Source organism: Malaclemys terrapin, chromosome 7 (genome assembly GCF_027887155.1).
Source record: "Malaclemys terrapin pileata isolate rMalTer1 chromosome 7, rMalTer1.hap1, whole genome shotgun sequence".
In the NCBI taxonomy this organism is placed as follows: Eukaryota; Metazoa; Chordata; order Testudines; family Emydidae; genus Malaclemys; species Malaclemys terrapin.
Window position 1 is genome coordinate 95,195,282 of NC_071511.1, and position 14,670 is coordinate 95,209,951.

Sequence of the window (14,670 nt, forward strand, 5' to 3'; positions counted from 1 at the left end):
CACCCCAAGCCCCTCATCTCCAGCCCCACCCCAGAGCCCCCAGCCGGGGCCTTCACCCCCTCTCACACCCTAACCCCCGTCCCAGCCTGGTAACAGTGAATGAGGGTGGGGGAGAGTGAGCTATGGAGGGAGTGGGGATGTGGCTGTGGAGAAGGGGTGGGGCAAGGGTGTTGGGTTTTCTGCAAATAGAAAGTTGGCCACCCTATGGTCATTGGTGAGGGCTCTGGCTTCCCCTGTCTCCTGGGGATGTTTGTTGCCTACCGCCATGCGGTTGATGGGGAAAGCTTTGTTCCCAGCCCCCATACGCTTCAGAAGGGCAGCTATGGCGGTGGTTCAAAGCTGGAAATTGACTGGGGTTTGATCCCCGAATTGCTTTGAAATGCTGGGGGAGGGAGCTAGGGAGACTCCCTCGATGGGAGGAGAATTAACCTCCACCTGGGGGTAGGGTGACCAGATGTCCCGATTTTATAGGGACCGTCCCAATTTTTGGGTCTTTTTCTTATATAGGATCCTATTACCCCCCCACCCCCTGTCCCGATTTTTCACACATGCTGTCTGGTCACCCTACCTGGGGCTGCGACAGAGGAAGGGCTGGTTTGATACGGGGGAGGAGGAGAAATTCCGCTGTACTGTGAGGAGGGGTGACGGGAAGGAGTCTCTGTGTGCGGGCGGGGGAGGGGCAGACGATGCTCGCTCCCGAGGCACAGCGCTCCGTTCACGGGAACGCCCCATGGCGGGCTCGGAAAAACCCCTCGCGGGCCCCTCTGGCGAGCCCTGTGAGACCCCGCCCTCGGGCGGGGGAGGGTGTTGCGGAGTCCCTGGGCGGGCTGTACGCCCATGACGTAAAGGGTTGGTTCCCCTACGCTCGCCCTCCCAGAGCGCTCGAGCCTGCGGCTGCGCAGAGCGAGCGGGCAGTCCCTGCAACGTGACCGGGGCACCGCGGCATTTCTTACGCTGCGGAGTTTCCGTAGCCGTGTCCCCCGCTGCCTCCACGCCTCGCTCGTGTGTCGCCAAGCGCGTTTCTAGGAGCAGCCCGTAAACAACATGGCGGCTGTGCCGGCTCCTTGTCCAACTCTTGGGCTGTAGGCGGCTAAGAGGGGCGCGGGCAGCTGCGGCCGCCTGGAGCGCTGAGGGCAGCGGGCAGTGTTCCGAGAGCGGGGAGCGCGACAGATCTGGCCGGTGGGGCCCACTGAGGGTGGCAGGGCCGCGCTCCCCCCCACCGAGCCGTGCGGGGGTGTGTGTGAGCCCGCGAGTAGCGCCCGCTGCGGCACCGCAGCTTGTGCCCGCAGTGCGCCGGGCGGTCTGGGCAGGGGGCGTGAGGGGAGCTGGTTGGAGGGTCCCGGGGGGCTGCGGAGGTGACTGGTTCTGTTCCCTGGGGTGTTGAGTGGCCTCAGTGGTTTTGGGGAGGCGGTGGGTGTTTGGGGGCGACCCGGTTGGAGCAGGTGACCGGGGGCTGGTGCCTTGGGGGAGGCTGTGGGCGCGCGTGGGGAGGCCGTGGGTTGTTGGGGGTGATGAGTTTGAGGGGGTGACTGGGGTGTAGGGGCTACTCGGGGGTGTTTGTGGGTTTGGTGGGGGCGGGGAAGTGTCGTAGACCCGGTGCGTGTTGGCTGGGCGAAGTAGCGATGTCACTGCAGACCCCGCAGGCTGCCACAGCCGGCTCAGATCTCCCCGCTGTTACCGAGAAAGGGTCCTTGCTGGGTTACAAAATGGGCGAGGACAGTTTTGTTCCCCCGTCAGTGGAGGAGGAAGAGGAAGACGGGGAGAAAGAAAAGGAGAAAGAGAAATTGCCTCCTATCCTGACCGCATCTAATACTGCTGCTGGGGTATGTGGAGAGCAAGTGTCTTTTCCTGATGCCATAAGGCTCTTGACACAGATGCTTTGTGAATCATTATGAAGGGGATTGTGTGACCTGCCACTTTTCGTTAAAGAGCATAACTCAGATTTAATCCAATTTTTTAAAGAAGGGCTTGAAAACCAGGAAGCAAAATGATTAATTTTTAAAGTTTTTTTTATTTTATTTTATTCTTAATAGATAGACATTTTTTTCTTTTTTTATGTTACTTGCTTTGATGTGTTTTAATTTTTTGTTTTTTAGAAAGTGTACCAATAATCAGTGATGTAGCTGTGAATTTTAAATTTGCATGTGGTTTGTTTTATAGTGATGCTTCCATTTTTTGTTGGACATGAGTGAGGTCTACAGCACTGCAAATTGATTTAAAAACACTTTTTCAGAGTATAGTATACTTATGGTAAATTTACCATCTTGAAAGTAATGTAATGCTAATTATTTTCAACCCATTGTATTGTCTGTAGTATTTAAAGAATTTATTTAGAAGATTCTTTTATGTTCTTCAGTCTGCTTAAACAAAGATGACAAAATATTTTTGGTGATAGAATTACTGCTGTATGGGTTAATGGAGATTGCTTTAAACTTATAAATGTGTGAAACAAAAATGGCCATATTGGGTGAGAACAATGGTATCCTGTCGTCTGACAGTGGCCAGTGCCAGATACTTCAGAACAGGGCAATTTATCAATTGATCCTTCCCTTGTCATCCAGTCTCAGGTTTAGGGATACCCAGAGCATGGGGTTGTGTCCCTGACCATCTTGACTGATAGCCATTGATGGACCTATCCTCCATGAAGTTATCTAATAAAATTGAAGATAAAGAAAGATAGATACACTGAAAAAATTCCATTTAATAAACCTTATTATTTTAGTGAAATCTCTGTACTTGTTGGAATTTTAAAGTTTATTTCTGATGAATATATAACATTTCCCACAATTTAACCTTGATTTCCTTGCTATAATTTGCCATTTTTTAACTAGCTCAAGTAACTGGGGACTATTTTCATAGAATAAAGGAGCAAACAATAGTTTCACTAATCCTCTAGTGTCAGAATTCTGAGATCTTTTAGTTGAGTAGATTTAAATGATGCCTGAATTATTAGAACTCATCATTTTACACAATTTAATTTTTAAACTGAGTGACTGCAATGCTTATGACACTGACAGTATTAAAGACCAGCTAGTGAAGGCAGACTATGTAAACTTTTCTGTACAATTCTGCCAGTGCACCTTGGTCTTTGTGTACAATCAAATTCAAGGCCTCTGGTTCATTAAAAATATTGTCAATTTTGCAAATCTCTAATCTGCACAAATATGGACTTGGATAAGATTGCTAGATTTATTTGCACTTGTGAACTCAAGTCAGAATTACTAGGAGATAATCAGAGGCACAAATGACAGTTCTAACTCCTGTTGAAAGTCAATTGGAGTCAGTCACCCAACTGCCACTTGGCCTGGACACATGAAAAGAAAGACAGAGAGCAAGGAATGTGGCTTAGGTAAGGCCACAGCTTTATTATTTAACTCATCTGGGAACAAATTGTTAGAGTGCAAGTCATGATTCCTTAAGTTACTTCTGCCTGTTGGAGGGCTGCCATCAGCTCCCCACGCCTCCACAGCTAGTTGTGAGGACCCCCACCACCTTCCCTTCATACAAAGGTTATGGGGCTGAGGAAAGGGGCTGTCTCTTTGCTCTACCAGATGTTACCTGCCCCCAGCCCATTTACCCAGTTTCTTTACATCCAATTCCATTTCATCAAGGAACTGGTCCTCCTATGGAATGACTACCTGTACTGGTCACCAGCCTTAAGGGGACATCAGCAATTAGATTGGCTGACTGCCCACACACCCCAAGCTGGGTTCCCAAATAGCTAACAGTTCCTTCCCCAGTGGCCGAGTAGGTGTACCCCATTACCTGAATAATTCAGGTACCAAATATATTTTGGGTGGATAATTACCAATCCTCCCAGATCCTATTCCAGATGCTTCATATGACTACTGGCTTTGTCAAGCTGCACAGGCCAGGTGGCTCGCCACCATACCTACTGAAGCTTTTCAGACAAGTTTACAGTCACGTCCTGGGCAAATGTTGTGAATCTGCCCTATATCTCTTTGGGCTCCAATTAGGAAGTCAATCCACTAATGAAATCCCAAATTGTTTTCACCCAAATGTACTAGAATCATTTTAGGTGTCTGCTTCCTCACTGCAAAAGAGTATGAGAGAGTTATAAGTTGGTTTTAGAGCATGTCCCTCTTGCCATGCCAATTCAGATTTGCCTCTCCACCAAGACCCACCTTTGAACCTCCAGGGGAACTGTGCTTGTCTGCTTGCACAGATCCAGACAGACTCTCATGACCCATTTCCCAGCTCCCTCTAGAGCATCCCTGCATTCATGCTAATTCAACTGTCTCACCGTTGATGCCCAGCAGCATATTCCTGGAGGAACTAGCCATCTGCCTGTGTGCCACACACACAATCTTATCTCTGAACATCTAGTAACCAACTCCTGTGACCCAGTCACGTGATCCTGAAGGTTTAGTGTGCAAACCACTGAATTATCCTCCCAATAGGAACCTCCATACTTTCATATGCATTTGGATGTCACCAAGTATAGGCATAATCTCTTAGGTTCCTATTCCAGGATGTGCTGTGGATTAGAGCTTGGCAAAGAGTTTATTTTTCAGTTTTGCCAGCAAACCAAAAAATAAACTGAACTATTGGTTTGGTTCTGAAAATGTTCAGAATTTGTCAGCAAATCAGAAAAGTCTATTTTATGTGGGTCACCTTTAGAAAAGCATGTGTCCATTCCTCTTATAACCTTTAGCTTAGGGCTCTTATGTGGAAGGTGGGAGACCTAGGTTTGAATCCCCACTCTGGAGCAGGGACTTGAATTCTGATCTCCCATGTGAATACCCTAACCCAGGGGTGGGCAAACTACAGCCCTAGGGCCACATCCAGCCCCTCAGACGTTTTAATCTGGCTCTCGAGCTCCTTCCAGGGAGCGGGGTAGGGGGGCTTGCTCCACGCAGCTCCCGGAAGCAGCGGCATGTCCCCGTTCCAGCTTCTACACATAGGGGCAGCCAGGGGGCTCCGCACGTTGTCACTGCCTCAAGCATCGCCCCCGCAGATGCCATTGGCCACCCTGAACTCATTTCTGGCCCCACCCCAGAGCCTGCACCCCCCAGCCGAAGCCCTCACCCCCTCCCACACCTCAACCCCCAATTTAATGAGCATTCATGGCCCACCATACAATTTCCATATCCAGATGTGGCCGTTGGGCCAAAAAGTCTGCCCACTCCTGCCCTAAGCCCTATGCTATAGGCCAGTGATATTCAGACCTCACTGGTTCAGGAGCCAAATTAGAAATCAGCATTACCCAAAAGAGGCACAGTACTGTGAATCCATAAAAATTTGCCCAGCTCTGCTTCTGATGTAACCAATCCAGTCCTGACAGAATGGGCTCCCACTTTATCAGGGGATCCTCAACAACATGTGCTTTGACATTGCCATAAACTGAAAATCCTTTCCCAAGATAACTCCTCTGTGAAGAAAGAGTGGCACCTTCATTAGTGATTTGATTGGGCAAATCTCAGCTTCCCCACACTCTTGAAATATATTATTTCACCTTGCCATCCTTTAATTGATTTTTGACACACTGAAAGTTGTTGTGTGAGATCCATCATTTTGCTTCCCTCCTCATTCCCTTTGCAGATCTCTAAATTCTGAAGACCTATGTAGATCCTTCCTTGCAGAACTCCTTAATATCCCTGATCGAGAAAAAAGTAAATTCCTCCACATCTTCAATGTACACCTGATATTGAAGCTTTAAGTTGCACTAAGACAAAATGGTCAATCAAGAACTAAGCAGCCAGAGGTCTAGCTGCACCAGAATGGCTTCCTCATTGGCTGCCAGCACCAGCTCTCAAATTCCACCTTCCTCATACTCTGAGCAACTCGAATGGCTAGTTACTAATGCGGACTTCTGCTTGAATCACCTCTCTGGTCTCTGACTTAATTCTTGCAAGTAGTCTCTGCCACTGGAAGGAGAGAGAGCTCTGTATGGTTATACTCTCATCCTCCCCCAGATCCAATGAGCACTGCTTGCTCTGGTGAAAACCCCAGAACAGATGTCCCCAAGTATATTCTAATCAACTTTCAGGTCCAACTGTCATCCATGCTCCCTACATGGAAATCCTATTGCACTGACTAGGGGATTTTCAAACACTCAAAACCTCCATCTCTTTCTTTTCCCTAAATAAATAGGATCTGGCCATAACTGAGGAAATAGCCAGCTACTAAGTGCAAAATATCCATTCCCAGGGCACCACCTAAGGTGTGAAATTGAAGATGGCCAGGCTTGTAGTTCATGCAAATTAATCTTGGACATCCCAGTCCTCCATAGCCAACTCCTACAATACTGCAGTTTATTAACAGCAAGTAGAGAGATCTTCCTGTCTCTGATGCAGACTCCAGACAAGCCAGCTGGAGGCTCACTGTGATTTCTTTGCTGGTATTATTCAGCGGGCTTGTATCCTCTCTTGAATTCACCCTTGCTGCAAATAAGAGTATCCAGGTTACCACCAGCTGCAAAGTTGGTCTTAACCCAACTGTAACATCTGTGCTTCAATTACCCAGTGTCAGGTGGGGAAAGGTTTCCCGTTGCCACCCCTGCCCCCAAGCTATGGCATGCTCTCACTTGCGGGTCTGTCCCTATCCCTGTGCTGTGTATGTGTATATGAGTAAACCCTCTCTGGGCTAATCTTATGCTCCTTCCCCAGGGACAGCTTCCTCTCTCTTCCCCGCCTCCATGTGGGCTGCAAGTCAGGGTCCCTTGACTGAAGTGTCCCTCACTATCCATAGTCACGCTCTGTAAAAGGTCTACTATTATAAGCATAGCTACTGCATATATACTTTTCCTACCCTCTGGTAGATATCCCATATTGTGTAATACTCCTTAGGAGCCTCAGTTTCCCCTTTCAGCTGAGATTTTAGTCATAGCAACACTGAGCTGTACCTCAATTTCCCAGTTTAGGCTCCCAGTTTCAGCTGGGATCTTTTTTGGCCATAGCAACTCTGAGCTGTGCCCCAGTTTCCCCCTTCCAGCTAAAGTTCTAGCCACAGCAACACTCAGCTGTGCCTCAATTTTGGCTGCGATTGTAGCCACAGCAACACTCAGCTGTGTGTGTTTCATTGTTTTGGCTACCTCACCACTGTGCATGCTCTCACGCTGTAATGTGGGAGAGCCCAGCCAGCCCTTCTACCCCCTAGGAGCCATACACTCAGGAGAAGCAGCTGTTGCACTGAATTGCACCCCCACCACATATATGTGCTCTTGCCCCACTGAGGGGGAGGGCCAGAGGCGAGCCAGCTTCCCTTTCCCCCAAGGGGCTACCCACTCATTCTGTGGTGTGGGGAGCCCAGCCAACCTGCCCCTGCTGGGAATCACTCACCCTTCCTCTTCTGGCTCCAGAAGCTGCTACTGCAGGCTGCCTCTGCCTTGCCCCTTCATCCTATCCCTTCTTCCCATATGCATGTGCTCTCCTGGCTGGCAGCCGCACCACACATGCTTTTGCTCTGGGCAGAATGAGGGGAGGAAAAGGCACAGCCAGGTAATCAAGGGAGCCCACTCAACCTCCTCTGGCCAAGGGAAAACTGGTGAAAAGCTAGTACACTGTACCATCTATAGTTTAAAATCAAAATCGTGTTATATCAGGTCTGAAGAGTATTATGCTGAGGTTAATTGATATTGTCAGAGTGCAGATATTATAACTTGAATCTAGATCTGAATTACTGGAGGTTTTTAAGAACAGGTTAGGCGAACACCCGTCAGGGATGATCTAGATAATACTTAGTTCTGCCTCATTGCTGGGAACTGGACTAGATGACCTATCGAGGTCTCTTCGAGTCCTACATTTCTATGATTCTATTATTCTAATGTTAATTCAAGGAAGATGTCAGGTCAATATGCTGCAGAAGTTTTTTAAAAAGTGAATAATTGTTTGTCCGGTTAAAACAGCATAAAACATTACAGTGAGATAATGTAAATATGTCTGTGACTTTTTAATATTTCATTCAGTTTTGATTGCCTTGTTTCTAAAATGGTATAAAAGAGATTTAAATAGGTTGATCTACAGCAATAAACCCACTTTAGTAGATGCATGAAGGGCTTTTATAAATAATACATTTACTTAGCACTTTGTATCTTCAGTTACTTAAAACATTAATCTTTACAGTAGTCTTGAGTTAGGTATTTACTCATTTTACATATGGGGACACTGAGGCAGAACAGTTAGATTGTTGTCACGTAGTGGGAGTTGGTTTCACACCTAGGATCATTACTCAAGAGTTCCTGACTCCTAATATTATGCTTTCATCCACTTTGTGCCTTTCTTATATGAAGAGTGAATCAGAAGACTTGAGTTCTTCATACTAGTAAGAGAAGGTGTAATAAAAGCGTGTTAAAATAATTAACAATATAAAGAAAGAAGACCATGGAATCCACAACTTTACTCCTGCTTCCCTAAGGATTGTAGGGGTGGAGATCAGGTAAAGCTATGAAGTCATGAGGAACTTTACCTCTGTGTACAGTCAAGGGAACAATGTTGGGGATCTCACCACTGAATATGACGTTAAGCAGCAGCTCAGAGGTCAATGCAGAGTGGGCATCTGTAGTCCAAACATTCCTGCAGAAAGCTCTGTTGAGGAGTAGAGCTCTGGGCCTGCAGCTGTCTCTCGTCAGTCATGTGTGGGATTTTCAAACCCTGGAGATACATGAATTTTTTAATTATGGAAAGAGAGTTGGTGGGACTTTTAAGTTTGCAAAAGAAGTCATTGTACAAGGCCTGGTGTTCTCCATGGCCCTGGATTTCTCTTCATGTAAGCATGGAGAGACATTTTCAAGCTGAATAGACAAAATTAGTAAGGCTGCTAAGGTCACTGGTTATGGAGCAAGTACTTTATAAGCTGCTTTGATGAAGCTGATGAACCTTGGAAAATTGCTTTGCTGCACCCTAGTGCTCACTAAACCCAGATATCTGGTTCCAGGAGCTTGTATAGTGTGCTATCAGATCCAGTGCACCTTACAAGTTCTTTAAACCCAAATTTCTTGTTGGTGCATCAAGATCAGTGTTATAAAACGCAGATCAGGTCTTATAAAACACTTGTAAAAGAAAAAGGGAATTCTCAGACCCAACCTTATTAAGTTACAATGAAAGTTGCAAGTTTGTATAACAGCTTAAGAAAAAAATCCTTATTAGAACTTGTAGTTTTACTTAAAAAAACAAACAAACAAACAAAAAACACCACTGACCTTAACATGCAAGGAATTTTTAAGTTGCAGTCTCCTTGCTTTAAAACAAAAAAACCCCCCAAACACTGTAAATGTGAAAATGCAGCTAACTAACTCTAAACAGCATTAACTTTGCTGCTGTATCCCTGTATATATGATCTGTCCAAATTTATGTGATGCTCTTACACTAACACACCTGACAGCTTGTGAAATGAGCATCATACTCCTTCTGCAATACTCCACTAGATTTTCCTGTACTTGATATGTTATGGCAATGTGCTAGACAACCACTATATATTTGTACAACTGACCTGACTAGACTGTCTTGTAATTATTCCTTGATGAACCAAACAACTCCTTGGATGTACATCAACCAGTTACTGTTCTAGTTATGAACGTGCAGCAGATCCAGCTTCCTGGTCTCAATGGTTGATGAGAAAAAGTATACCTTGCTGTCTGCTACTTTACCATTTTTCTCATGAAAGCTTGGTGATGGAGGTGTCAGGGCTCAAGGAAAGGCTGTCAGTACATAGGTAGTATATCACAGAATCCTGAACTGTGGCACTTAGAATCATTTGGATGAAAGGTTTACTTATACATGGCTGTAGCCCTTTGCATTGTGACCCTTCTTGGCCATAGGTGAAGTGGAACTATGGAAGGAGGATTCCATCATGACCTATTCTCTTACCTAAGAAAAATGTTGGGCACTTAAGAAACTTGTACATGAGTGCATTGATCTGACCATGCAGTCAGTTCAGACCTTTTCTGTGCATCAGGGCTTCTGCCTTAGGATATCAATAGTTCTGTTTGGCTGTAGGTATCCAGATTCCAGCAAGAGAAAGTTTAAGAACTTGCCTTTCACTAAAGATAATTTGTTTGAGGAGCAGGTGGTGGCCTCTGCAAAGGAAACAAAGGCCACTCTGCATTTTCTGGGGCCTGTTTCACCTTCCTGTTCTTTCTTCAAGGGAGGAAAAGGAAGGGCTCTGCTTCATAAATAGGTATTACATTGATGGCAGGCTTCAAGGGAGCTGAGTGCCTTACCTCTTGCAGGGAGTTCAGCCTTGATGCCAGAAACTTAAGTGTCCTAAACCCTCTTTCAGCAAATGTTGTTATTTCTATTTCCATAGTTCCATAAAAAAACCTTGACAGAGATTCAAGAGTGTTGAGTCCACCTGCCTTTACCAATAGTCTGTCAGGACCTCCTGATTGGAGGAGGATAGGGAGCATTTTATCTTCAGTGGCCCATGTTCACCTCAGATATGTGAGTCGTGAGCATTGTTTGGATCTGCAGAATCAGGTTTTCCGAAAGTTCTTAAAATCTGCCTGTCCTTCCCTGTGGTGCAGTACAGTTAGATTCAAAAGGATGCCTTTATTTGCTGCTCACAAGCGCTGGGCTATCTTCTTCACTTGTCTTAAAAGTCTAATTTATACACACTTATATGTACATTGGTAACTTCTTCGGTCTGTCATGAATTCCTTGAAGGTAGGCTGATGTCTGTCTAGCCTCTTGTCAGATTTATGTAGAATTTAACTCAGGAATTCTCAAACTGGGGGTCGGTACTTCTCAGAGGGTCACAAGGCTATTATGTGGGGGGTCGCGAGCTGACAGCCCTCTACCCTGAACTCTGCTTTGCCTCCAGCATTTATAATGGATTTTAAAAAATGGGTGGAATAATGTATTTTCAATATTATTATTTTTAGAATTACAGTTTTGGAGTTCTGAAGATTTATAAAAAAGGTTATAATTTAATGTAGAAACACAAAACAACTCCATATTTGTAGTGGTCAGAGCATTGGCAAGGCTTGTGGGCCAAATCTGTCACTGTCAAAAGAGTGAAATTAAAGAAGAGTAAATTCTTGAAGTGAGAAGACCTTGAATCTGCCTATGCCAAATGTGAATTGAGCCTTGAAAGTTCTAATAATCTCTACTCTGCTGCTGACGTCCTGTGTGATCTTGTGCACGTCACTTAGCTTCTCTGAGACTCACTTTGTTTGTTTGTAAAATAGGAATAATATCACCTTTGTAAAATTCTATAGAAGTGTTGTTTCTCAAGGGAACAAAAATAATAATCTCGCCCTTCAAATGAATTGACATAAATAGTTATTTGCATGTTCCATCATACTGGTTCATGTAGGCTCGATGCTGATTTTTAAAGTTTATTTGCATACAACATTGATGGCAATGGTTTATGCAGGTTCCTCACTGGCATCAGATGTTCAAGCAGCTTCTCTTGTTGTCTTAGAGAATGCTCAATAGTTAACCTTTTATTTGTAAGCTGAGTGGCAGCCAACATTGAAAGCTCAAGTTATTGACCTTCTGATTGGCCTGTAGATTAACATTACCAGCAGTCAGCCCACAGTTCATGGCCACATGCCTAAGTTCAGGCGCTCAGGGAACCTGCCTGTGGACCTGCTGGGGTAGGGGTGCCCCTCCCTCGGCCCGAACCCAGCCCTGGCCTGGACTTGCCGGGGGAAGGGCGCCTGTCCTGTGGTCCCTGTCCTGGAACTGCCATGGTGGGGAGAGGCGACTCTCCCCCGAAGCCCAGGTGCTGCTGCGGGGAAAGAGAGCTGGGGGGAGTCCTCTCTCCATGCTGTAGCCCCGGACCACCCTCCTGTACCCCTAATCCCTGACCCCAACCCAGAGCCCGCACCCCCAGCCAGAGCCCTCACACCCCTGCATCCCAACCCTCCGCCCCAGCCCTGAGCCCCCTCCCACACTCCGAACCCCTTGGTCCCACCCCGCCACATTAATTTTGTTATGTGCACCAATATAAAGGTGATGTGTCACACACCACCTCCATATTGGTGGGCACATAACAAAATTCATTCCACACATGGGTGGTTAAAATTAGACTGAACACTGAAATTGGGGACATTTTTAAACATCAGATTTTTTTAGATTTCTGCTCTAAAAACAGTAGTAATACATAAAAGTATTTTGATGTAGGAATGTGAGACGCACTGTTGGATATAAACTCAGTTGCATGCAAATAAGAAATACAAAGGTAATTATTAATTAGGAGACAGTGAGTTAGAATAATATATTGAAATCATTTTAGTCTTATCTGCTACTCCCAATTTATCTACAGAACTCTTAAATACTGTAAACTACCGTATGCGTTTTAAAACATGAGGAAAATGGGAAGGAATCTTACAGTGGCTTTTGTTATTCAGTTTGTTCAAAAATATTTAAGTATTACTCATGGATCTGTTCCTCATTCAAGAGGCATGTTGTTTAAGTGTTCCATAGAATAATTTATGAGTAAAATTACTTTTGCAGTAATAGATATTAGTGCTTTATTATTATTACTGCCTTCCTAATTACAGGGATTGGAGAGAGGAACCAAAAGCCAATTTTCTACTTTTAGCAGTTTTATTTCCACTATCAACCAAAAGAAAGAAGCAGCCGGAAGCAGCAGCTCACCTACACAACTTGTTATACCCAACATCAAAAATGGTAAGAGAATAAAATGCCTTGTTATTTAGTTAAGTTATTAAATTACTCTGGGAAACGTTCAATATGCTGCAATAATTATCTGTATTACCATAGTGCCTTCAAACCTTAACTATGTTGAGTCTCCATTGTGGTAGGCACTGTACCAGCATATATTAAACAGCCCCATGCTCTGAAGAGCTTCCATTCTACAAGACAAGACCTAACAGGTGAGTGAGACAAACAAGTGGGTCAGAGGATGGAGAATGGAGGACAAAGTAATAGTAATAATCAGAAGTTTTAGTGTAGAGTCTCTAGATGCACAAATTGCAGAGCCAGTCAGTAGCAGTAATCACAGCTTGACACCTGCCTATCTATCGTTAGATGGCAGATTTTTGTAGACATCATGGCAAAGATAGGATTTAAAGAGGTACTTGAAAAAGAATAATGGAGATATTCTGCAGGAGAAAGTGGACTATACCCTGCAGGATTGGGCCCTATATTACTTAATGATGATGTTATCTGTATCCATGCTGGCTATAGTGTGAGTACGGTGCTAGGTGTATTAAAATAAATGTAACATTACATTTCATAGCTGTTTTTGAGTAGACAAGTACTTCAAATCACAGATCACTGAACTGCAAAAGGCAAGGCAATTACGAACCTATAAATCATGTAGTTCATCTTAAATTAGATATTTTGGGGAGGATTCTCCAGTTTGCTCAGGTTATTTTGCACAATACAAACAGAGCAAAGTAGCCTGAAAGTAGTCAGAAAAGGCTAGTGGAGGATTATCCCAGTGTAGAGTTGGGAGTGGGTGTGTCAGGGACAGCATGTGGGTAAAGCCAAGAGGGGAGGTGTTTTATGAATCAGGTCAGAGCTGTGCCCTCTGCTCCACTGGCATAGGTCAATTCACACTTCCTCTCTGCAGCCCTAGCTTAAACCAGGGCCAGGGGTCCTGAAACAAGAAGCTGCAACCAACTCCCCGTTGCCCTCCCTCTCACCCTTATAAATGTAAATAAAACCTTTCAAATGTAAACTGAGTATAAACTGATGCAGTGCCATTAAATCTGAAAAGAGCTCTGAAAAATGTAAAATTATCCATTCAAATCAGTGCACTGTTAACTCTGGAAGCTAATGATGACAATTGGTCAATATTAAATTCACTGGTAATCATTTTTAACAGAAATGTATAGTTAATGTGCTTGTTCCACAATCCCAAACTATTTTCTTTGTCTTGCTGATGCCACAAACCCCAGTTGTTTCCTTTTCAACTATAAAACTCCAGCATCGTGAAAAATTGTACAATGCAATCTTGTGTTGTCAATACCAAAATCTGCAGCACATTGAAAGTTGGAATAGTAAAATAAATTTAATATTGAAATAAGTAACGCAATTGATATAGTACCTTTTCTAGAATTCATGTCCATATTTCAATTTTAAAAAAATCTCAAATTTTCAATTTATCTGTAGTTGCCAGAGAATATCTTGTCCTTCACTTGAGTGCCAGAAGAATTTAGGTCCAGCTTTTTGAAGGGAACATAGATGCCTGGTTATTGTTATTACCACAGCAATAGTGATTTTGTATGTATGCATGTATGTATTCATTCAGAAAAACTTAATTTGGTTATGACTAGATTATCTCCGTATTATACAATCAATCCTGCAAACACTTGAGTAGTCTCACAGAATTTGCTAGTACTCACATATTTGCAGTATCAGGACCTAATTTCATAATATTCTGTTATGATGAGGAGTAGAAAATTTTTCAAAACTTGTTTGATTGTGTCTTTCATAGATTGTACCAGATACTGATATATAACTTTATGCTTTGGGAAATTGCTCATTGAAATAAACCCAAAATTTTAAAAGTGTTTCCTTTGTGTTCCTTTATTTTAATGAGAATTATGGCATTTAAAAAAAAATACAAGTGAATGAATACGTTAAAACCTTGATAAATTAAAGTTCGTGGAATGCAATATATACCATGAAAAAGATGAGATAAGGCAAATACTATTGATAATTTGATGTTATGTTTAAGTACAGTTGGTATAATAGCAGCTACAAAGATTGAATTGGTATTACAATACAATGCAAT

General features: G+C 44.0%; 1 protein-coding gene across 2 annotated transcripts in view; it reads left to right on the forward strand.

The window, feature by feature from the left end:
* Positions 1–1,590: 1,590 nt before the first annotated feature.
* Positions 1,591–14,670, forward strand: part of HECTD2 (HECT domain E3 ubiquitin protein ligase 2) — a 74,310-nt gene continuing 61,230 nt past the window's right edge. For both annotated transcript variants that reach the window (XM_054034038.1, XM_054034039.1), the window contains exons 1-2: positions 1,591–1,823; positions 12,467–12,596. In XM_054034038.1, the coding sequence (XP_053890013.1) occupies positions 1,623–1,823; positions 12,467–12,596 (331 nt within the window). In that variant the 5' untranslated portion in view covers positions 1,591–1,622. The remainder of the gene's footprint in view (positions 1,824–12,466; positions 12,597–14,670) is intronic.